The 22,488-nt window shown below is 41.5% G+C and overlaps 1 protein-coding gene across 1 annotated transcript; it reads right to left on the bottom strand.

Moving 5' to 3' along the window:
• Positions 1 to 2,432: 2,432 nt before the first annotated feature.
• Positions 2,433 to 21,422, bottom strand: LOC311076702 (baculoviral IAP repeat-containing protein 2-like). Its single transcript, XM_084105092.1, has 4 exons — positions 21,191 to 21,422; positions 21,023 to 21,085; positions 20,860 to 20,921; positions 2,433 to 5,600 (listed from the first exon to the last, which is right to left on the bottom strand). The coding sequence occupies exon 4, from the start codon at positions 5,414 to 5,416 to the stop codon at positions 4,478 to 4,480; it is 939 nt and encodes a 312-aa protein (XP_083961218.1). The 5' UTR covers positions 5,417 to 5,600; positions 20,860 to 20,921; positions 21,023 to 21,085; positions 21,191 to 21,422; the 3' UTR covers positions 2,433 to 4,477.
• Positions 21,423 to 22,488: the final 1,066 nt, after the last annotated feature.

The following is a 22,488-nucleotide window of genomic DNA, read 5'->3' as shown; positions in this document are numbered from 1 at the left end:
ACTCCTCGTGACAGCACCTCCCTGGCCAATTCCTCTGAGGAAGGACCTGCTTTCTCAGGGACGGGGCACCTTATGGCACCCTCAGGCAGGTTTGAGTACCCTACCACCAGCGGTGGTGGCTACCATCACTTCCGCTAGAGCATCGTCCACGAGACATGCCTATGCGTTGAAGTGGAACCTCTTCGTCAACTGCTGTTCTTCTAAAAATCTAGAACCCACGAAATGCCCCATCAGTGTCGTGCTTTCCTTCCTGCAAGAAGGGTTGGAGTGAAGGCTGTCTCCCTCCACCCTGAAAGTGTATGTTGCCGCCATTGCCGCACATCACGACGCAGTTGATGGTTGACGCAGTCCTTGGGAAAGCACGACCTGATCGTCAGGTTCCTGAGGGGAGCCAGGAGACTGAATCCTCCTCGTACCCTCTTGGGACCTCTCAGTGGTTTTAACTGCCCTGCAGAGTGCTCCCTTTGAGCCTCTGCAATCAGTGGAGCTTAAGTTCCTGTCAATGAAGACAGCGCTCCTGGTTGCATTGGCCTCCATCAAGAGGGTAGGGGACCTGCAGGCATTTTCGGTTGACGAAGCGTGCCTGGAATTCGGACCGGCTAACTCTCACGTGATCCTGAGACCCCGGCCTGGATATGTGCCCAAGGTTCCCACCACTCCCTTTCGAGATCAGGTGGTGAACCTGCAAGCGCTGCCCTTGGAGGAGGCAGACCCAGCCTTGGCACTGCTCTGTCCAGTTCGTGCACTTCGTACTTACGTAGACAGAACGCAGTGTTTCAGGACCTCAGACCAGCTCTTTGTCTGTCATGGTGGGAAGCTGAAGGGAAAGGCTCTCTCCAAGCAAAGGTTGTCTCACTGGATAGTGGACGCCATTGCTTTGGCATACCAGCAGCAAGGTCGACCATGCCCCCTTGGTGTGACGGCCCACTCCACTCGGAGTGTGGCATCCTCTTGGGCTCTAGCGCATGGCGCCTCGCTAACAGACATCTGCAGAGCTGCAGGCTGGGCGACACCTAACACGTTCGCGAGATTTTACAATCTCCGAGTGGAGCCAGTTTCTTCTCATGTACTCGCTTCAACTAGCCGGTAAGAGATTCTGCTCAGGTGTCTTCGCTTGCTCGCCATTCCTCTCCACGGATGGGATACGTGCGATATTCTTCTCAGGTGAGCCTAATAAGCCCTGAGTCTCCTCCAGCACTGACGACGTCAACGCCAGAGTTATGCCACTGGCAGCTTTCGCGCTTGGCTAGGTGCTTCCATGTGCATGGTTCCCCCTCTGGGTGACCCCCACATGTGTATTCCACTGTAAGCCTCTCTGAGCATGTGTCTTTCCCTTGGCAAGCCACCTTGCCACCCCTGGGGTTGAAAAATTCCACCTGCGGCTGGACACCCCAGTGATACTCCATATGCAGCCCCCCGGGGTCATATGTGTATTTCAAATCCCCCCCTTCGGGCTGGGCATAATTGCATATTTCCACTGAGATATGCTTCCCAGTGTACCTTGGTATCCCTGTGTTAAGTAGGACTCCTTCGTCCGTGCTAGTCTCACGACAGGGAGCTCAGACTTATGCAGGGCACTGGAAGACAGTCGAGAGGTGGCGTGATTACACTGGGAACCCCATTCGTCGTCATCCGACGTAACTCGGAGTGACTACGAAAGGGAACGTCTCGGTTACGTATGTAACCCTCGTTCCCTGAGTAGGGAACGGAGACGTTACGTCTCCCTGCCACTTCCGCTGTACCGCTGGAACGCCTGAGTTCAGTCTCGGCTCCTCAGCGAAGACATATCTGCATGTTGCCAGCGCACTTCCTTATATACCCCCACGGGGGGGCGGAGATACGCTATGCAAATTCCGCAGACCCATGGCATTTCTTTGCCATTGGCTCGTTTTATATACTCGAAGATGATAGGCTTTCTAAGCGAAACCCCATTCGTCGTCATCCGACGTAACGTCTCCGTTACCTACTCAGGGAACGAGGGTTATATACGTAACCGAGACGTTACTGTCTTATGTCACTTAAATGTTATCATCTTTGGCAGATGATGCAAGTTAGGGTTGCAAGAGAGAGAATATAGGGCGGCTTCTGTCACTTTGAGTGATTTATTGCCCTTAAGCCCCGCCCCCTTTTTGACCGTGGGAAAATCCCCACGCTTGCCCCGCCCCCTTTTTGACCGTGGGAATATTCCCACGCTTGCCCCGCCCCCTTCTACCACCCACCCACCCACCTCCGGGCAGACCACGTGACCGTGAGAATTTTCCCACGCTTGCTCCTCCCACTTCTGGACATGTCACGTGACCGTGGGAAAATCGGACTTATGCCACACCTCCTTATGGGTTGAACATCTGAAGCGTGGGAAAATTCCCACGCTCAGTAGTTCTAAACAGTGTATATTAAAACTTTTTAAAGAAATGTACAATAAAACATAGTCAGAGATGAGATCAGTGTTTTTATTAAAGAAGACAGATGTACATTAATCACTTTTAAAAATGAATTAGTGTCATTTCAAGATGTTAAAACATTATCTTAAAGCTATCAAAATGTGTCAGTATCAAAACATCTAAAACAACATTTTAAAATGTTAAAACATTGAAAAATCAATGTTCAGTCATTTACAGTTAAGAGAGTTTTTTCATTACAAAAAGATCATTTTTAAAAAATGTTGACCCGTAAGCATTTATCTTTTACGCATTATTTGTAAAATTTTACATTTTACATAAAATATCTTTAAAAAAGTGTCTCAAACACATCATAATATTAAAAACAAGTATTAAAAGCCGACCTACGTATTTATATTTCCGTTTTGTTGTTGTTGAAAGGAGAACCAAAACTCTTATTATCCATCTCCAAAGGCTTGGAGCTTTTAACTCCAAAAATGACAAAATCCGAAAAAGCAAATAGTTCTATTTTCTAACATACATTTAAAGAAAAAGCTGTACTTTCACAATAACATTGTGTTTAAAGATGTATAAACGTTGTATAAAGTTAAAATACACGTCTTTAGTGTTCATACATTGTAAAATGTTAAAACATTATCTTAAAGCTATCAAAATCTATTAGTATTAAAACATCTAAAACAACATGTATTAAAATTATACCGAGCAAATAGATCTATTTTCTAATACATTTGAAGAAAAGTTGTACATTCACAATTACATAGTGTTTAAAGGTGTATGAAACATTGTTTAAAGTTTAAATTATATTTTCTTAAAGATATCTAAATGTGTTATAACATAGTATTAAAACATCTAAAACAACATTTTATGTTAAAACATAAATGTTAAAACATTGAAAATCAATGTTCAGTCATTTACAGAAGAGTATAACGAGTTAAGAGAGTTTTTCATTACAAAAAGATAATTTTTAAAACAAGTTTTTTTTTCATTACAAAAAGATAATTTTTTAAAAATGTAGATCCATAATCATTTAACTTTCCCACATTATTTATAAAATGTTACATTTTACATAAAATACCATTAAAAGTGTGTATTTTCTTAAAGATATAAAAAATGTGTTAGCATTAAAACATCTAAAACAACATTTTATGTTAAAACATAAATGTTAAAACATTGAAAATCAATGTTCAGTCATTTACAGAAAAATATAACAAGTTAAGAGAGTTTTTCATTACAAAAAGATAATTTTTTAAAAATGTTGATCCATAATCATTTAACTTTCACACATTATTTATAAAACGTTACATTTTACATAAAGTATCTTTAAAAGTGTATATTTTTATCCATCACTTTTAAAACATTAATGAAATAAGTTAAAATTGCATTTTTCTCTAAAAGAGTTATTAAAAATGAGTTAGCTATTTTAAGATGTTAAAATCAATAATTTAAAGAAAAGTAAATGTATCCATCCACACAGTATTTGTAAAACTGTTACATAAAACACAAACTAGTTTAAAACATTGTTAAAAAGTCTTACGCTTTTTACATGCCATTTGTTGAAAGAAGAACAAGTGTATATTCCACATGAAATGTATATCCGAAATGTATATCCAAAAGGTATATCCAAGACCAAAGGTTTATCCAACAACAAGGATATATCCATGACCAGAGGTATATCCAAATATATATCCAAAAGGTATATCCAAGACCAAAGGTTTATCCAACATTAAGGGTATATCCGGATCCATAGGTTTAGAGATTTTATTTCCAAAAGTTACAAAGTCTCGTGAGGAGCTCAATGAAACACGTCCACACGGTTACATCCCAAAAGTTAGACTGACCTCTGTGACATCTGCCCAGTAGCCACAGGTAGACCACTCCCACAGACCGTGGGAATATTCCAGCGCTTGTCACGCCCCTTTCTACCCCCTCCCTCCCACCTCCGGACAGGTCATGTGACCGCGGGAATTTTTCCCACGATCCATAATAAAATAACTTTAACTATAATAAAATGATACAGTCCTTTAAAATACAAAAGCTAGTATTTAAAACGCTAGGCCTATCAGAAAAATGTGAACAAGCTAGAATGTCTTTTTACGAATACAGATTTTAAAACAAGTTCCATTTGATACAGTTCCTCTCTTCTCATCTTCTGCACTTAGTAAATCAGACACCAACTCTTGAACGGTTTTGTAATTTTCTCCACTTGGGAGAATTTTGCTCTGAACAGTTTGCTTCACCAGGCCACGCTCAAATCCCATCTCTAAAGCAGACTTCGCCACAGGATTGTTCATCATCACTGCATCTTCTGAACGGTCTTCTCCAGGACCCAGGTGTACAACAGCTGGATCAACAAATTCTCTCGAGTCGCTGTCTCCATTAGTCAATAGCTGTTCAAATATTCTTGGAAATCTTGCTTGAATCTGATGAACAAACTCTTGGCCCTTTTCTTGCAACAGGTATTCACATCTTGGAAACCACTTGGCATGTTCTACCCATGGATCATCACCAGGCTCCCAACATCTGAGTCCGCCATCGCAACAAAAGCACTTCACGTCATCACGACGACCAACATAGTAAAAACCAGCCTTAGCCAATTGGTCTGGTCGAACAGTTATTCTTGAGGGCCAGTAGACAAATGTGAGCAACCTTTCTTCACACTGTTGCATTGCCGATATATTGGAAAGGCTAGATAAAGGTACATTATCTGCACGGTCACCTCGAACGAAGCGGCAGTTGGGGTAATGCCTCTGGTGCTCTGATACTGCCCAATCTCCCGGTTCCCAGTTGCTAAGCTGGCCTCCACAACTGAAGCAAGCCACTCTGTCGCCATGGCCAAGGTAGTAGAAACCACTTTTGGCAAGCTCGGCTGGACTTACTGGTGCAAGAGTCCAATTCTGAAAGGTGTTAAGGCGCTCCTGTTCCCGACGCATGTCAGGACTGTGACAAGCCGGAGGTCGCTGGTGAGACATATCCTGGTGAGACATATCCAGGTTTAAGTAACCCACCCGCTCCTCCATTTGGCCTGAAACGGATGCCGTGTCGCAGGGCTGTAGGATGGCTACGTTGCGAAGCGGGGAAAAGGCAGGGTGAGAGGACGACAGGAGGTTTTGTCCGGGTTGTGTGCGAAGTCCTGAAATATTTATCAGGACAACAGCTTACTCCGCCCCGCTGGAGGAGTTGTCATCATGACCCCGTAAACAGCTGTATAGGATTACATATAATGTCACATTGAATCAGAAGTAGCGTCATGGAGAAGTTATGCATATGCCACCGGTGAGATGTCTATAATTACACCAAAATATTTATATATAAAAATATACATATATTTTTAAACATACATTATGCATGGGTGAATTGTACGCCATAAGATCTGTAACAAGCATGTAGAAAGTAGTTAGGTTGTATTTCATTTTGCCTAGGCTTTAAGTTAATTTTACCAACTATTAAGATGTTAAAGTTCATAGACCTTTAGCACATTCAAATGTATTGAGTTAAAATTAAAACGTGATATCAATATCGCATTACCGAATTCATGGGTGATTAATAGGTTCAATAGTTATCAAGCACCAGCTAATTTAAGTTTTTCTTCAAACAAAAGTAATTTTCTGATAAATCATTGTACACATACATGTGTTTTGTTGTATGCACAGATTTTAAGGGTCGCTATAGAAAGATGCGTCCTTGTCTTTGTTTCCCGGTATTTTTAAAAACATATCTAGATCTACATAGATGTTTTACACGATAAGATATGTCAGAGAACCTTGTGCGACATTTTATATCCGCATAAAGGGTTAAAATGTAAAATATACATTTTAGCGTTATTTAAAAACTAGGACGGTATAATAATATAATGTAAATGTCTCACGTGAAGATGATGGTTTAAACCATAATTTTATCAAATCAAGTCAATTCATGTGAATACTGTCGTATATGAACAAAGAGAAGAGTTCACTAACATTACAGCTAACTGTAGGAAACAAATATCCGGGGGAAAGTGTAAAGAACACGCCATACAAAACATTACAATCACACCCGACAATACGTGTTACGCTAGTGATGTTAAAAATTGTTAAACAATTTTAAAACAGGGTGTTTCAGAAGAAATGCAAAGATGCCTAAAAACAAAGGTGTCCAAAATGTTACATGCTAATACTTGGTCTTATTTCAGAGTCGGTATGCTCCGGTGAAAACTGTGTGAGCTTTGATGAGCCCGACAACAATACCGTTGTTAAACATGCGGTACAATAACAATGTTCAATATAAACAAGAATCCTGCTCTAATGCGACTAATTCTAACCAACTCTAATTGTTTCACATATAACTGTTGATTGTTATATGATTTATCAAACAATTGAAATTGACTATAGGTTAAAATATTTTTATTTTTATATGTTAAATATTCCTTTCCCTCCTTTCACGTAAAAATACCACGTATCAACTGTAATTCATTAGCTTAACCATGTTGTTTAGTGACACACACAAAATAACTGTGTAATAATAACAAAATAAGTGTAATAGTTAGACGAGTTTGAAGTGTAATACTCATCTTTCACGTCAATGTTTCGTAGACATAGCAGAAAGATGTTCTAAAATAAATATGATTTATTTAGTCTTAAACACTCTCATACTAGAAGGACCGTCATTTAATTCTCTTTATGCAATATTTGTTCATGTTTTTCATACATTCCTATATGAACATGTTTGACCACGCTCTGTGACTATACACTTTTTGCAAAAACAGTACAAAAACAAGATGTAAACAGTGTAATATGTAAAATGTCAATTCAAACGCTAAAACTGATCACTATAGTGGCTTTTCTGTATTTGTTTTAAATGACTCATGATGCATTTACTTTTAACCCAGTTGACCTCTAGAATTTAGGTTTTACCAAAGTGTGGAACTTTGTTTAACAGCCTCGAGCTTGGATGAATATGCCTCTCTCAGTGCAATAGTCAGATGTGATTCTGTTGTAATAGTTTAAGTGTAAAACAGCATGCACTTTGTGTAATTCATAGAGGGAAAAGTTGCACTAAATGAAGTATCAATTTAGTCAAACAGAAAGACTATCACTTAAATTCTTAATTGTCATTTATTTCTATAGACAGCTCTCAATGAAAAGTCTTCACCTAAAACAAACGGTCCAACATACAAAATGTAAAACAGGGTCATCATTTGCATGCTTTTGTGAATTTATAATAAACTATGGTTTTCAAGCCTCTTTTCTTAGAGGTTTGGGTCTTTTGAATCTTACATGGATGTTTTGGACACGTGTGATTCTGTATAAAGTTGTTGATTTAAGCACAACTATTTACACACATGCAAGTATGAGAATAACTAATATACTGTAGATTGTGGACATTCCATTATCTGTTTATTCGGGATTAATGTACATCCTTACCTCCTTAGCTCATATGTTTCTTTAATTTGTGCAGGATGTTGAAATGTTAGTTAAAAGGTATTAGTTAATAACAAACAAACTTTAAAGCAACATGGAACCATACTATTAATACATAAAATATGGTATAATTACAGTTTGAAAATGACTTCCATAATATTTTCTTTTAGTAAAGTGGAACATCCAGCACAAGGTTCTGCGTTTGTGGGTATAATCTCACAAAGATTACATCAATATTACTTTTCTCGAACACAACATGTATGGACATGTTTCGTTATCTAGGCATAACACATCAAACAATATTAGGCTAGAAAGATCTAATACCGGATTAATAACTAAATTAAATTAAATGTACAAAAATTTAAGATGTTGTTTTGATTAAACCTTTTTACCAAGATTTAAATCTGTAGCTATACCTCAGCACATGTGTATTTGCTTTGGCGAGGTTTTTAGGTGGGCGGAGACTTGGGTTCACAGACCGATTTCTCAATCATGTTTTGCTTTCCGAGCACATGGATGCTTTGCGGGGCAGTGAAAGATATATATTTTAGCTAAGAACTAAACAAAAGTTTATAGTGAATTGTAATGTTAAAAAGTTTTGCTTAAAAAACTATTTGTTTTATGTATTTTTTAGCGGTTGTTGTTTGATGCGGATGCCATGCTGTGGGAGGGATGGGGGAATCACCCTGTGAGTGACGTCATTTTGCGGACGTCCTTAAATCGGGATTGACCTCTCAGCTTTGAGAGGTGTGTTAGTGGGAGGAGTCTGGACCCCATCGTGGCCCTCTAATGTATATGTCATTTCGGCTCGGACGCTGTGGTGAACGGTCACTTTTCACAATGGAGTCTGTTTGTTGTCTCCCCTAATGATTTGATCTTTTGAATCTTACACAAATGTTTTGGACGCGTGTGATTCCCGTATAGCTTTACAAGGCCATATGGTACTTACGGTGTGACAAATATGTTGATGTGTAAAAAATACACCCAAAGATTTAAGCACTATTTACACACACGCTAAGTAGAAGTATAACTAGTATACTGTATATTGTGAACATTCCATTATCTGTTTATTCGGGATTAATGTACATCCTTACCTCCTTAGCTCATATGTTTCTTTAATTTGTGCAGGATGTTGAAATGTTAGTTAAAAGGGTATACTTCCATAATATTTTCTTTTAGTAAAGTGTATCACCAAGCACCAAGTTCTGTGTTCGTGGATATGATCTCACAAAGATTACATAAATATTACTTTTCACGAAAACGTCATGTATGGACTAGGCCCTATGTCTTGTTATCTAGGCTTAACACATCAAACAATATTAGGCTAGACTTTTATTAGGTTTTAACATTTATGTTTTAACATAAAATGTTGTTTTAGATGTTTTAATGCCAACACATTTTTTATATCTTTAAGAAAATACACACTTTTAAAGGTATTTTATGTAAAATGTAACATTTTATAAATAATGTGTGAAAGTTAAATGATTATGGATCTACATTTTTGAAAAAATTTCTTTTTGTAATGAAAAAAAAACTTGTTTTAAAAATTATCTTTTTGTAATGAAAAACTCTCTTAACTCGTTATACTCTTCTGTAAATGACTGAACATTGATTTTCAATGTTTTAACATTTATGTTTTAACATAAAATGTTGTTTTAGATGTTTTAATACTATGTTATAACACATTTAGATATCTTTAAGAAAATATAATTTAAACTTTAAACAATGTTTCATACACCTTTAAACACTATGTAATTGTGAATGTACAACTTTTCTTCAAATGTATTAGAAAATAGATCTATTTGCTCGGTATAATTTTAATACATGTTGTTTTAGATGTTTTAATACTAATAGATTTTGATAGCTTTAAGATAATGTTTTAACATTTTACAATGTATGAACACTAAAGACGTGTATTTTAACTTTATACAACGTTTATACATCTTTAAACACAATGTTATTGTGAAAGTACAGCTTTTTCTTTAAATGTATGTTAGAAAATAGAACTATTTGCTTTTTCGGATTTTGTCATTTTTGGAGTTAAAAGCTCCAAGCCTTTGGAGATGGATAATAAGAGTTTTGGTTCTCCTTTCAACAACAACAAAACGGAAATATAAATACGTAGGTCGGCTTTTAATACTTGTTTTTAATATTATGATGTGTTTGAGACACTTTTTTAAAGATATTTTATGTAAAATGTAAAATTTTACAAATAATGCGTAAAAGATAAATGCTTACGGGTCAACATTTTTTAAAAATGATCTTTTTGTAATGAAAAAACTCTCTTAACTGTAAATGACTGAACATTGATTTTTCAATGTTTTAACATTTTAAAATGTTGTTTTAGATGTTTTGATACTGACACATTTTGATAGCTTTAAGATAATGTTTTAACATCTTGAAATGACACTAATTCATTTTTAAAAGTGATTAATGTACATCTGTCTTCTTTAATAAAAACACTGATCTCATCTCTGACTATGTTTTATTGTACATTTCTTTAAAAAGTTTTAATATACACTGTTTAGAACTACTGAGCGTGGGAATTTTCCCACGCTTCAGATGTTCAACCCATAAGGAGGTGTGGCGTAAGTCCGATTTTCCCACGGTCACATGACATGTCCAGAAGTGGGTGGAGCAAGCGTGGGAAAATTCTCACGGTCACGTGGTCTGCCCGGAGGTGGGTGGGTGGGTGGTAGAAGGGGGCGGGGCAAGCGTGGGAATATTCCCACGGTCAAAAAGGGGGCGGGGCAAGCGTGGGGATTTTCCCACGGGCAAAAAGGGGGCTTAAGGGCAATAAACCACTCAAAGTGACAGAAGCCGCCCTATATTCTCTCTGTTGCATGTTATGGTATTTGTGGTTGGAACTAATTTATGTACAACTATACAGTAGCCTACAGGCCAAAAGTTTGGAAACATTACTATTTTTAATGTTTTTGAAAGAAGTTTCTTCTGCTCATCAAGCCTGCATTTATTTGATCAAAAATACAGAAAAATAAATAAATAATATTGTGATATATTATCACAATTTAAAATAATTGGTTTTCAATTTATTATACTTTAAATTATCATTTATTTCTGTGATGCAAAGCTGAATTTTCAGGATCATTACTCCAGTCTTCAGTGTCACATGTGACATCCAGCCTTTAGAAATCATTCTAATATTCTGATTTATTATGAGTGTTGGAAACAGTTCTGCTGCCTAATATAGGCTATTTGATGAATAAAAGGTTAAAAAGAACTGCATTTATTCAAAATAAAAAAAATATTTTCTAATAATATAATTCTTCTTTACTATCACTTTTTATCAATTTAAAACATCCTTGCTGAATAAAAGTATTGATTTATTTCGAAGAAAGAAAGAAAAAAAATGACTGACCCCAAATTACTGACCAGTAGTATCCTAAAAAAGTATCACAGGTTATGAAAAAATATTAAGCAGCAGAACTGTTTCCAACACTCATAATAAATCAGAATATTAGAATGATTTCTAAAGGATCATGTGATAGACTGGAGTAATGATCCTGAAAATTCAGCTTTGCATCACAGAAATAAATGATAATTTAATGTATAATAAATTGAAAACCAATTATTTTAAATTGTAATAATATATCACAATATTATTTATTTATTTTTCTGTATTTTTGATCAAATAAATGCAGGCTTGATGAGCAGAAGAAACTTCTTTCAAAAACATTAAAAATAGTAATGTTTCTAAACTTTTGGCCTGTACTGTATATTAAATGTTAAAATAAAAATAAAATTTTTGACCAATATTTTGGAATTTGTCATGTTAAAATAGAGTAAATGCTCGAAAAAGGTGTATTTGTTCTTTTATGCTCATCTTTTGTTCAGCCCAATGAGGTCAGACTGACACATCTGCTAGAGAAATATGCTTTTGAGGGCTTTAGACTTGTACTTCTGATGAAATGAAACACTGACACAGTTTTTCATTTTTAATACTGTAAAACTGCTGGCCTTTAAACTTTCTATTATGTAGGACTATATATATATATATATATATATATATGCATAAACGCAACATGTTTCGAGGTCCAGCTTGTTCAAATGCTGTATAAGGTACAAATATTTTCTTTCCAAACTAGTGTGTTTGTGATTGATAATGACATCATAATAAGATTACAACAGTTTTGAGCATAAGGTGAATGTGTTTTAAGGTGAAAAATAAGGTGGATACCGCTGATCGCACATTTCAAAACTTCTTTTTGACACAGAACGAACAAAAAACTTATCCATGAGTACATTGGGGCCTTAATGAAAGCCATCTTCCTTAATTAATTTGCATTTCTGCTCTCCTTTTTCCCACAGTAAAATGGCAGAGACGCACAAAGGAAATGGTTTACAGTAGATTAGCCAGAAATTGTAATGTGTGAGCACCTAAACAGTTTCTCGGGAGCACACAATAAGTTTCTTAAGTGCACACAATAGTTGTTTTTTTTTTTTTAAAGAGAGAGAATTTTTTGACAAATTTCATTTATAATAATCTTTGTATTTAGTGATTGAAGTTCTAAAATGTTAAACCAATGCTTAAAACTAATTACATAAATGGTTTCAGGTAAACACACTGGCTCTTAAAGGTGGGGCGGATGTGCAGGAGTCTGTTTGGAGAATCATGCATGGTCTGTTTACCAACTCCTTGGCGAGGAAAGTTAACATGAGAGGATTGAATGGAAAGATTAGCTTCCTACGCCTACAGATACGAGATGTTGTGATCGGTAAGTTGCCATTTATTCCCAATATGTAAGGAGTGAAACTATTTCCTTATGAAATCAATTCCTTGTGAATCCAAAACTCAGGAACTCTCGCAACACACATGACATCCAACAAAACAATAAACTTTCTAATCTGACGGGAAGATCTGGGAGAAAGACCATTTGCTCATCTGTCCCTTCACCCATCCTTAAAGGAACACTCCACTTTTTTTGAAAATAGGCTAATTTTCCAACTCCCCTAGAGTTAAAAAGTTGAGTTTTACCGTTTTCAAATCCATTCAGCCGATCGCCGGGTCTGGTGGTAGCACTTTATAATAGTTCATTTAAATGGAACCATAACCGGAACCGGAAAATTTCTAACAATACCCAACCCTACTTATGAAGATCCATATACTGTAATATATGTTGAATTTTGACATTGCCAGCCTTTAAATTAAGTTGACAATAAGTAATAAACAGTATTGAGCATTGAGTAGTTGAGTATTTAAAAATATTATAATCACCATGTATTCTCTGAGTAAGTTACAGAACTGGCAAGTTTGTGTCTGTGCGTTCACTGTTCACAGAGTGAATTTCTGAGCAATGTTAGGTCCCTAATGAACGAATAATGAATATGAATATGAAAGTATCGGATTTCCAGAATAATCAAATATCTAAATTAACATACAATTGATTTTTGTGATCAGTTTTTAATTAGTAATATTGCCTAAATCAAATGATCACTTGAAATTAGAGGTCAGATTGAACATGGAGCTAGACTAAAAATGAAATTAAATCCTGAAAAATTTAGAAACGCAAGTAAAAGACAAAATATACATTAAACCTTCAACCAGGCCACTGGGTGCAGTCCCCTCGCCTATGCCCCGATCTAGTGTTTATTCTGCCCTGCAGAATAGACCTACTTCGGTGCATGACCAGTGTGATCTGAGGATTACCGTGAGGGCTTCCCCGTCGAGTCAACCTCCGCGGGCCCCTCACGCCTCACAAGCGCTGCTGCCATTGGAGTCCCTTAGCGAACGTCTTGGTCCTTCTCCGGAACGACCAACCGTTTCCTTTGGGGCTCCTCCTGATGACCAGATGTCGATCGCAGCATCGGAGGGGGTAGCGTTGTCCGAGACCGATCCAGAATGGGCGGCTATGCTTTCCCGGGCCGCCGAGAAGGTTGGGCTTGCGTGGAACCCTCCACCACGTCCCGAACCTTCTCGGTTGGACGATTGGTTTCTCGGGGCGGGCCGCGCTGGTTCTCAGTGCGCCGCCCCGGTACCTTTCTTTCCGGAGGTGCATGAGGAGCTTTCTAGGACGTGGAAGGCACCGTATAGTGCCCGAAGCCGTCCTAGTGGCTCCTCCCCCCTCGCCACCCTCGACGGCGCGGCAGCTAAGGGGTATGTGGATATCCCCCCAGTGGAGCGGGCAGTCGCGATGCAACTGTGTCGGCGTCCGATTCCTCTTGGCGGGGTAATCCACGCCTCCCGTCCATGGCCTGTAAGTTTTCGTCCGGTCTAACGGCGAAGGCTTACAAGGCCTGTGGACAGGGTGCTTCCGCCCTCCATGCCATGGCGCTCTTGCAGGTCCACCAGGCCCAGGCGTTCATGGACATAAACGAGGGTGGTTCTGACCCAGAGCTCCTCCGGGAGCTCCGTGTGGCAACCGACCTCGCCCTCTGGGCGACGAAGGAAACCGCACGTTCAGTCGGTCAGGCGATGTCCACCTTGGTGGTCCAGGAGCGCCACCTTTGGCTCAACCTGGCGGATATGAGGGACACCGATAAATATCGGTTCCTGGATGCCCCTCTTTCCCAGGTTGGGTTGTTCGGCGACGCGGTCGAGAGCTTTGCCCAACAGTTCTCGGCCGCACAGAAGCAGACGGAGGCCATCCGGCACATCCTGCCCCGGCGGACCGCTGCTGCTCCCACCCGTCCGCTGGCCACAGATCCTCCGTCTACTCGTCGCCGAGGTCGGCCTTCTGCGGCGTCCTCTGCTCCCGCTAAGCCCCAGCAGCAGCAGCAACCATCCAGGCCTCAGCGTGGAGCAAGCCGTAGGAAGCCGACCCCCCCCTGAGACGGGCGGCCCAGAGGTGGATCAAGTTGCTCTTCAGGAGATGGCGAAGGCGCCACTCCTTCCCCCGGTGGAGGGCCGGGCGGAGAATCTTTTGTTTCCTTTTCTTTTTGTTCCGCCACTGACCCACGGGTCAGTGGTACCCACATTTTCAAAAAAAGAGCAATTTCTGAAACCTCTGGGCCCCAAGAGGGCGCGCTTGGCAGTCGACGACGCCGCCATGCCTTGTCACTCCCGAGCCCCTCTTTCATCGCCAGCGAGCAGCAGTGGCTGTGTTCCGGACGCTCTGACGCCTCCGCACACTCACTCTGCCCTTCGACGGAAGCAGGTATGTGCTGCACCACACACTCAGACCCCACTTCGGGCCGCTGTGCCGTCCGAGTCGGGTCCCTGCATTCTGCCGCGCTGCCCCACCCCGGGTACATCTGTGGTGCCGTTGGTCCTGCTTGCTCGGTCTCTGGGAGCCTGGTTAACGCTTCCCAGCCCGTCTCGCTGGCTCATCCGTACCATCAGACTCGGCTATGCGATTCAGTTCGCCCGGCGTCCCCCTGCTTTCAAGGGAATTCTGTTCACCCGTGTTCTGGCGGACAATGCCCCTGTGCTCAGGGCAGAGATCGCAGTCCTACTGGCGAAGGACGCGATCGAGCCGGTCCCTCCAGCCGATATGAAGACCGGCTTCTACAGCCCGTACTTCATTGTACCCAAGAAAGGTGGTGGGTTACGACCAATCTTGGATCTGCGCGTCCTGAACCGGTCCCTTCACAGGCTACCATTCAAGATGCTTACGCAGAAACGCATTTTCAAATGCATCCGTCCCCAAGATTGTTTTGCAGTGATCGACCTGAAGGACGCGTACTTTCATGTCTCGATTCTCCCTCGACACAGACCGTTTCTTCGCTTTGCGTTCGAGGGGCGGGCATATCAGTACAAGGTCTTACCCTTCGGGCTGGCCCTGTCGCCCCGCGTCTGCACGAAAGTCGCGGAGGCGGCCATTGCTCCCATGTGCGAGCGTGGGGTTCGCATCCTCAACTACCTCGACGACTGGCTTATTCTGTCCCAGTCGAGAGATCAGTTGTGCGAACACAGGGACATGGTGCTCAGTCACCTCAGCCACCTAGGGCTTCGGGTCAACTGGGAAAAGAGCAAACTCACCCCCGGGCAGAGGATCTCTTTTCTCGGTATGGAGTTGGACTCGATCAACATGACAGCGTGCCTCACCGAGGTCCGTGTCCAGTCAGTGTTGAACTGCGTGAGCACGCTCAGACGCAGAACAGCGGCACCACTGAAACTTTTTCAGAGGCTCCTGGGGCATATGGCATCTGCAGACGCGGTTACGCCGCTCGGATTCCTTCATATGAGGCCGCTCCAACACTGGCTCCACGATCGAGTCCCGAGATGGGCGTGGCAGAGCGGCTCGTGCCGGGTCCAAGTGACTCCGCACTGTCGCCAAACTCTCAGCTTGTGGTCGGACCCTTCGTTCCTGCGGGCAGGTGTTCCCCTGGAACAAGTGTCCAGGCACTCTGTGGTCTCCCCGTATGCGTTTCCCCCAGTGAGCCTTCTTGCACAGACCTTGTGCAAAGTCAGGGAGGACGAGGAGCAGGTCTTGTTAGTTGTGCCGTATTGGCCCAACCGGACCTGGTTCCCGGAACTAGTGCTCCTCGCGACAGCCCCTCCCTGGCCCATCCCTCTGAGAGGGGACCTGCTCTCTCAGAGACGGGGCACTCTATCCCGCGTCCAGACCTCTGGAAACTCCATGTCTGGTCCCTGGACGGTACGCGGAGGTTCTAGGTGACCTACCCCCTGCGGTAGTTGATACCATCACTTCCGCTAGAGCCCCCTCTACGAGGCGCCTCTATTCGTTGAAGTGGAACCTGTTCGTTGACTGGTGCTCCTCTCACGAGGAGAACCCCCGATCTTGCTCGATCAGAGCCGTGCTTTCCTTCCTGCAAGAAGGGCTGGAGCGAAGGCTGTCTCCCTCCACCCTTAAAGTGTATGTTGTCGCTATTGCCGCACATCACGATGCTGTTGATGGTAAGTCTTTGGGAAGGCACGACCTGATCGTCAGGTTCCTGAGGGGAGCGAGGAGACTGAATCCTCCTCGCCCACTCTCTATACCCTCTTGGGATTTGTCTCTGGTCCTTTCGGCACTTCAGAGACCACCCTTTGAGCCTCTGCAATCAGCTGAGTTAAAAAATTTGTCCTGTAAGACAGTTCTCCTGGTTGCATTGGCCTCTATCAAGAGGGTAGGGGACCTGCATGCATTTTCGGTCGACGAATCGGATAACTCTCACGTGATCCTGAGACCCCGGCCCGGATACGTGCCCAAGGTTCCTACCACTCCCTTCCGGGACCAGGTAGTGAACCTGCAAGTGCTGCCTTCGGAGGAGGCAGACCCAGCCCTGGCTTTTCTCTGTCCCGTTCGCGCTCTGCGTCTGTACGTGGACAGAACGCAAAGCCTCAGGACCTCAGATCAGCTCTTCGTCTGTTACGGAGGCCAGCAGAAGGGGAAGGCTGTCTCCAAGCAGAGGATGGCCCACTGGATAGTGGATGCCATCGCCTTGGCTTACGAAGCCCAAGGCGTGCCCTGCCCGCCCGGGTTGAAAGCCCACTCCACTAGGGGTGTCGCTTCTTCCTGGGCGCTGGCACACGGCGCCTCGCTGTCAGTCATCTGTAGAGCTGCAGGCTGGGCGACACCGAACACGTTTGCTATAGCCTATGTGTTGAGCCGGTTTCTTCTTGTGTGCTCGCTTCATCTAGCCGGTAACACCGAAGTTCCCGCTCTAGTGTCGGCTTGCTGCGCCACTCCCTTCCTAGGAATGGATACGTGCGCTTTTTTGCTCCAGTCGAGTTCCCCAATTGGCGAACCCTGTGAGTTCCTCCACACCCCTTCGGCAGTCGGACGTTGCGGAGCATCCGACGCCAGGCCTAGTGCTCGTATGCTTGTGTAACTTGTGCTAGGCTGGGTTCCATATGTGGTGATCCCTGCGGCGATCCCATATGTGTATTCTTCCACGACCAGCTCCCTGCGGTGAGCCCGTGTCTTCCCTCGGCAGAGTCTGCTCTGCCGTCACTGTCGGTGTGTCTCCCCCTTCGGGTGGAGCCACCCCAGTGACATTCCATATGTCGCACTGCCCCTTCGGCCAGTCCATATGTGTATTCTCCACGTTACCTCCCTTCGGGCAGGATGTGGCTCCGCAGCGTTCTTTCCCCTGGAAAGGTACGCTTTCCCAGTGTTATCCAAGAGTTCCACTGTGTGGGGTATAATGGAACAGCAGTTGAACTCCCTCTACGCAGGTCTTCCGCCCCAGCAGTTGGGGGTCTGAGAGTCTTGCGTAGGGCGCTGGATGTGGCAGCAACTGTGGCGTTTTCCATGGGATCCCAATTACGCAGTCACGTCGACGTTACGTCGAACGTGAGCGACTGAAAGGGAACGTCTCGGTTACTGATGTAACCCTCGTTCCCTGAAGGAGGGAACGGGAGACGTAACGTCCCGTCGCCACCGTTGCTGACCATCGCTGCATGGCCGTCACAAATCTCGGCTCCTCAGCGAAAAACAATGTGTGCGTGCGCCCGCCCGCTTCCTGTTTATACCCGCGCGGCTGGGCGCGTGACGCGATTCACGCACGCCAACGTTCATTGGCTCGTTCTGTAGACACTCGAAGTTGATAGGGCTCCCTGAAGTGATCCCAATTACGTCGTCACGTCGACGTTACGTCTCCCATTCCCTCCTTCAGGGAACGAGCGTTACATCAGTAACTGAGACGTTTTTATTTTATTTTATTATTTAAATTAGATTGTGTAGTTGTAATTTTTGTGAATGAATGAAGTCAAACATTGCAATGTTTGCTGCCAAGCAAACAATGGAAAACAGTTTGTGCCATATTTCTTTAAAATAAATGCCACATTTTATTAGTGTCTCTTGTGTGTTGATGAGCCACTGACCTGATATTCTGACAGTGACTACATCTTTGTTAATTTGACCAATCCAATTACTAACTTAAGACAGAAACTAAACTAATTATCTTGGGACATTCACGTGTGTCTATTATGTCTTTTAGAAGTAAACCTGAGGGTCCTGTCAACACCTGTTCTGTATTCAGAGTTCTGCTGCAATGACAATCCTCCAGTGATCTGTTCATTAAGGGTGTGAAGCAAACATAGACAAACAAATACACGCAATACACTGATGTTTCATTGTGCCCAGAGGTCTGTGAGTTTGTTTTAATGAGATTAAATGTTGTAAAACGTTTAAAACTTTTCACTCAGATTAAGCATGAATATAAAATCACCAATGAGATAATTATTCATAATTAGTAACACAAAGTTCAGCAAATCTTATTTAATGTTGAATTATTTAAAATTGCAGCAACAAGAAAGGTGGATTAGGCCTGCCTAAAGCAGTGTTTATGTGTGCATGTTTGTCCACTACAGCCTGTGGATACCCTGATTCCTGGGTAAGGAATATAGGCCGTGACGCACCAAGCTGACATTAAAGAACTAATGGCAATAAATCTGACTGCTGTGTTGCCTCACATCCTCTGCATCTGGGCCAAAAAGTTGCACTTGAAAACACTGCACAGACCACAGCCAGCTAGCATGTATTTTCTATCCCTGCATGAGAGGAAATCTTTACTTTCTTCATTCCAGATGACCATGTTATTATACAAATATTTGTGTATTGGAATACTCAGATAAGATTATGTAAAATCTGTGTGTGGCTTCTTAACTTTGTCATTTGCTTGCTTTCGTCACTTTCATTTTTATTCTTGTGCACCGATTCCCTAAACTGTACAGCCAAATAAAATGATCTCTCTCACTGACAGCTACAATGCTGATCAACACCGGAGCATTTTTACAAGTACGAGTACATGAGCTCAGTACCGATACTGATACAGGCACTACTTGGAACCTATTCCAAGGTTTGCATTCTTGAGCCACCAGGCACTGTTGTTGTGCAAATGAACAGGCCGGAGCGCATTAAGGGTTTTCTGTTAACGTTCTGAACGTTGTTGTGTAAGCGGCCCCCATTAATAACTAATGATCTTTGCAACGGAAGTGAATCAATCAAAACACAGCACAGTACAACACGGAAGACTGTCTCCCGCGGATTTGTGGCAAGTTTTGATAAGATTTCTAAGAGTGTTTTGACACCATGCAAGTACATTTTTTCATCATAAGTTTTTTTCGGTTTCTGAGTTGGGTGTGTGTACGTCACCAAATCTAACTTTATATTACCTTAATCACTGTCTTGTTGGCTAAAACATAGCACCAATTTGAAACAAATCAGCAACTCCTAGCAACTGTTAGCTAGGCTTAAAATATTTTTTACACAGCGGGGTTAGTTGTAGCACAGTGTTACAACTAAGCCGTCAAGTGAACAACGATAATGAAATGAAAACGGAGCCACACAACTTTTCAGGTTTGAGTATTTATTTATATATTTATTTTGCCACATTTAACTTTCACAAACAATGTTGGAATTTAAATGGTAAAGTATGATGTTTTTCACATTTGTTAACTATGCATTGATCACTTGTTTTTTTACTAAAAAGCCTGTTTTTCATGCAATAAACCCTTTAAAATGTGATTTTGAGCTCGGTTTTAATTAACGACATCAAATGATCATGAGCGTCATCTTCTCAGTTCTCGCGCATGCGTCATGGCGCTCTCGTGAGCTCACGTCAGAGGCCCACACAGAAGAAAATGAATAGTTGAATATAGTCGTTATTTATTTATTTTTTCACAAAAAAAGTATTCTCATAGCTTGATAAATGTAGCCCGGTATGTGAGATAGTGACAACACCGGACACAGAATGAAAAGTATATAAAGGGGTATTTTATTCCAGACTGCACTTGAAACAGCGCAGCGTTAATTAAGCAAAATTTCGGGAACTTAGCGTAGAAAGGTTTGTGTAAAGTGATTGAAATCAATAAAGTTTGCTTCTCACATCAAAATGAGTCTCTCTATCTCTCTTGTTCTCAGTCACAACATTAAATGTATCAATCACAAAAACTAGGCTAGCTAACATAGACAACAGTAGCAGCCTCTCTTTCTAGAAAACAAATGCACAAATAATTATAACATTTGTCAGCACAGAGGACCAAGAAAAGGCTACTTATGTTACATGCAAAATACATGGCAATGAAATTAGAAGTTACATTTTTGAGTATTTGCAATACCTTTCAAAAATGATTAAACAATTTAACACTTAGTCTTACATCAGCAAATAAACACTTGTACAACTTCAAAAATGAAATGAATGATATTCAAACTTACTTTTCATCACCACTCTATAACCTGTAAACATTTTCACAGTGAATGACGCACTCGATTTTCCCCTGCAGACAGTAAAATAAACAATACATCACTCTTCCTCAATATTTGGAACACAAAACTAATAAACACTTCTTGGAAATCAATTAAAGTGAACAACACTCACTCTGATGTTTCACGCTCGCCCCAGAAACACACTGAGGGCCTACACAGAGCACTCTTCTCCCCTCTTAATAAGACAAAATTACCACAAATCAAAAACACTGGTTCACATCAAATTATACACAAAATAATCTTCACATTACACTGGTATTGATGATAGTTCATCACTTACGCTTCTAGAGAATTGTGTTGTTGGGATTTCCCCACACAGAGATGCCTCTCGACAGAAATCGCCACCAATTACCACCAATCAACACAATACACAGCCATCCGGCCAAGCAAACACTGAGGAGGACTTCACAAACTACTAAAAGTGCATATTTCTCACTATTTTTGTTATATCGTCGACTTTTTTTGGCCTTGATTCGACACAGCGTCCACATGAGCATCATCCAAACCACGTTGGGAAAACGCGCTGCTCAAAGACCACTCTCGCGACACTTCCAGACATAAAGGGCCAGTGTAACATTCCATCCATGGATGAGAAATGCACTAATACATTTTATATGTGCAGTTCACTTAACCCAGGGCTTTGATAACCAGTCCAGTGATTGACTTTAGTAACTTTTGACCTGGTTACATAAACTTAAGGTTGAGCCACTGTAGTCACTTTAACGATGGGCTATTTTAACAATGTCTTTACTAACTTTTCTGGGCCCGCAGATGAAATTACCTAACAGCCTATGAAGTGATACAGCTCTCAGATTTCATCAAAAATATCTTTATTTGTGTTCCGAAGATGAGGGTGAGTAATTACTGACAGAATTTTCATTTTTGGGTGAACCAACCCTTTAAGAATGTTAACAAACAAGAGGATCGTGCAGAACTTTAGATACGAAGTTGTACACCATTTAATGATACTTGTCGGAAAAATGTGTTAATACAAACAGTAACTGATCACAAAACTGCAGCTAATTTCCTAAGGGGTGGTGAAATAGCCTTACAAAAGTGAGAGCTTAAACCCAAAAGTAAACACTATCAACACCAATGTTGGCTAGCAGGCGAGCGGAGCAAAGCTTATAAAGCTATAATTGGAACTGTTAATAGAAAATGCAGCTACAAATGATAAGACATACTTACAAGTTTATTGTCCACATAAAACAGATTGTCCTGACAAAGTGGGAATTGCTTCGTTTCAGGATATGCTTTTGTGTGTTGCCTGCATTGTACTGGTTCTGGAAGTTCTCCGTAAAATGTGCAGCACACAGATAAACATTGGGGTTATAATGTTCAAGAACAGTGTTTACAATAATTTTTAACAGTGTAAAAAAACAGTGTATCTTTGACATAGCGACAACACTGTATTCCCTAACACAGCTAAACCAGGCTTTGTCCCACTTTTTCACGTATTTTTCCGTGGGTGGAGATTTGAATTAGTAACATTATTGTGACTTCATAAGATCTGTAAAAAAATGTGTTGTAGTCCAAACAAGTAGCTTGTTATAGTTCTTGGAAAGGGGATTCTGTTAA

The sequence above is a fragment of the Abramis brama genome (assembly GCF_963993115.1).
Source record: "Abramis brama genome assembly, chromosome: 25".
Classification (NCBI taxonomy): Eukaryota; Metazoa; Chordata; class Actinopteri; order Cypriniformes; family Leuciscidae; genus Abramis; species Abramis brama.
Note: the sequence above shows the minus strand (reverse complement) of the source record. Positions and strands in the feature narration are given on the sequence as shown.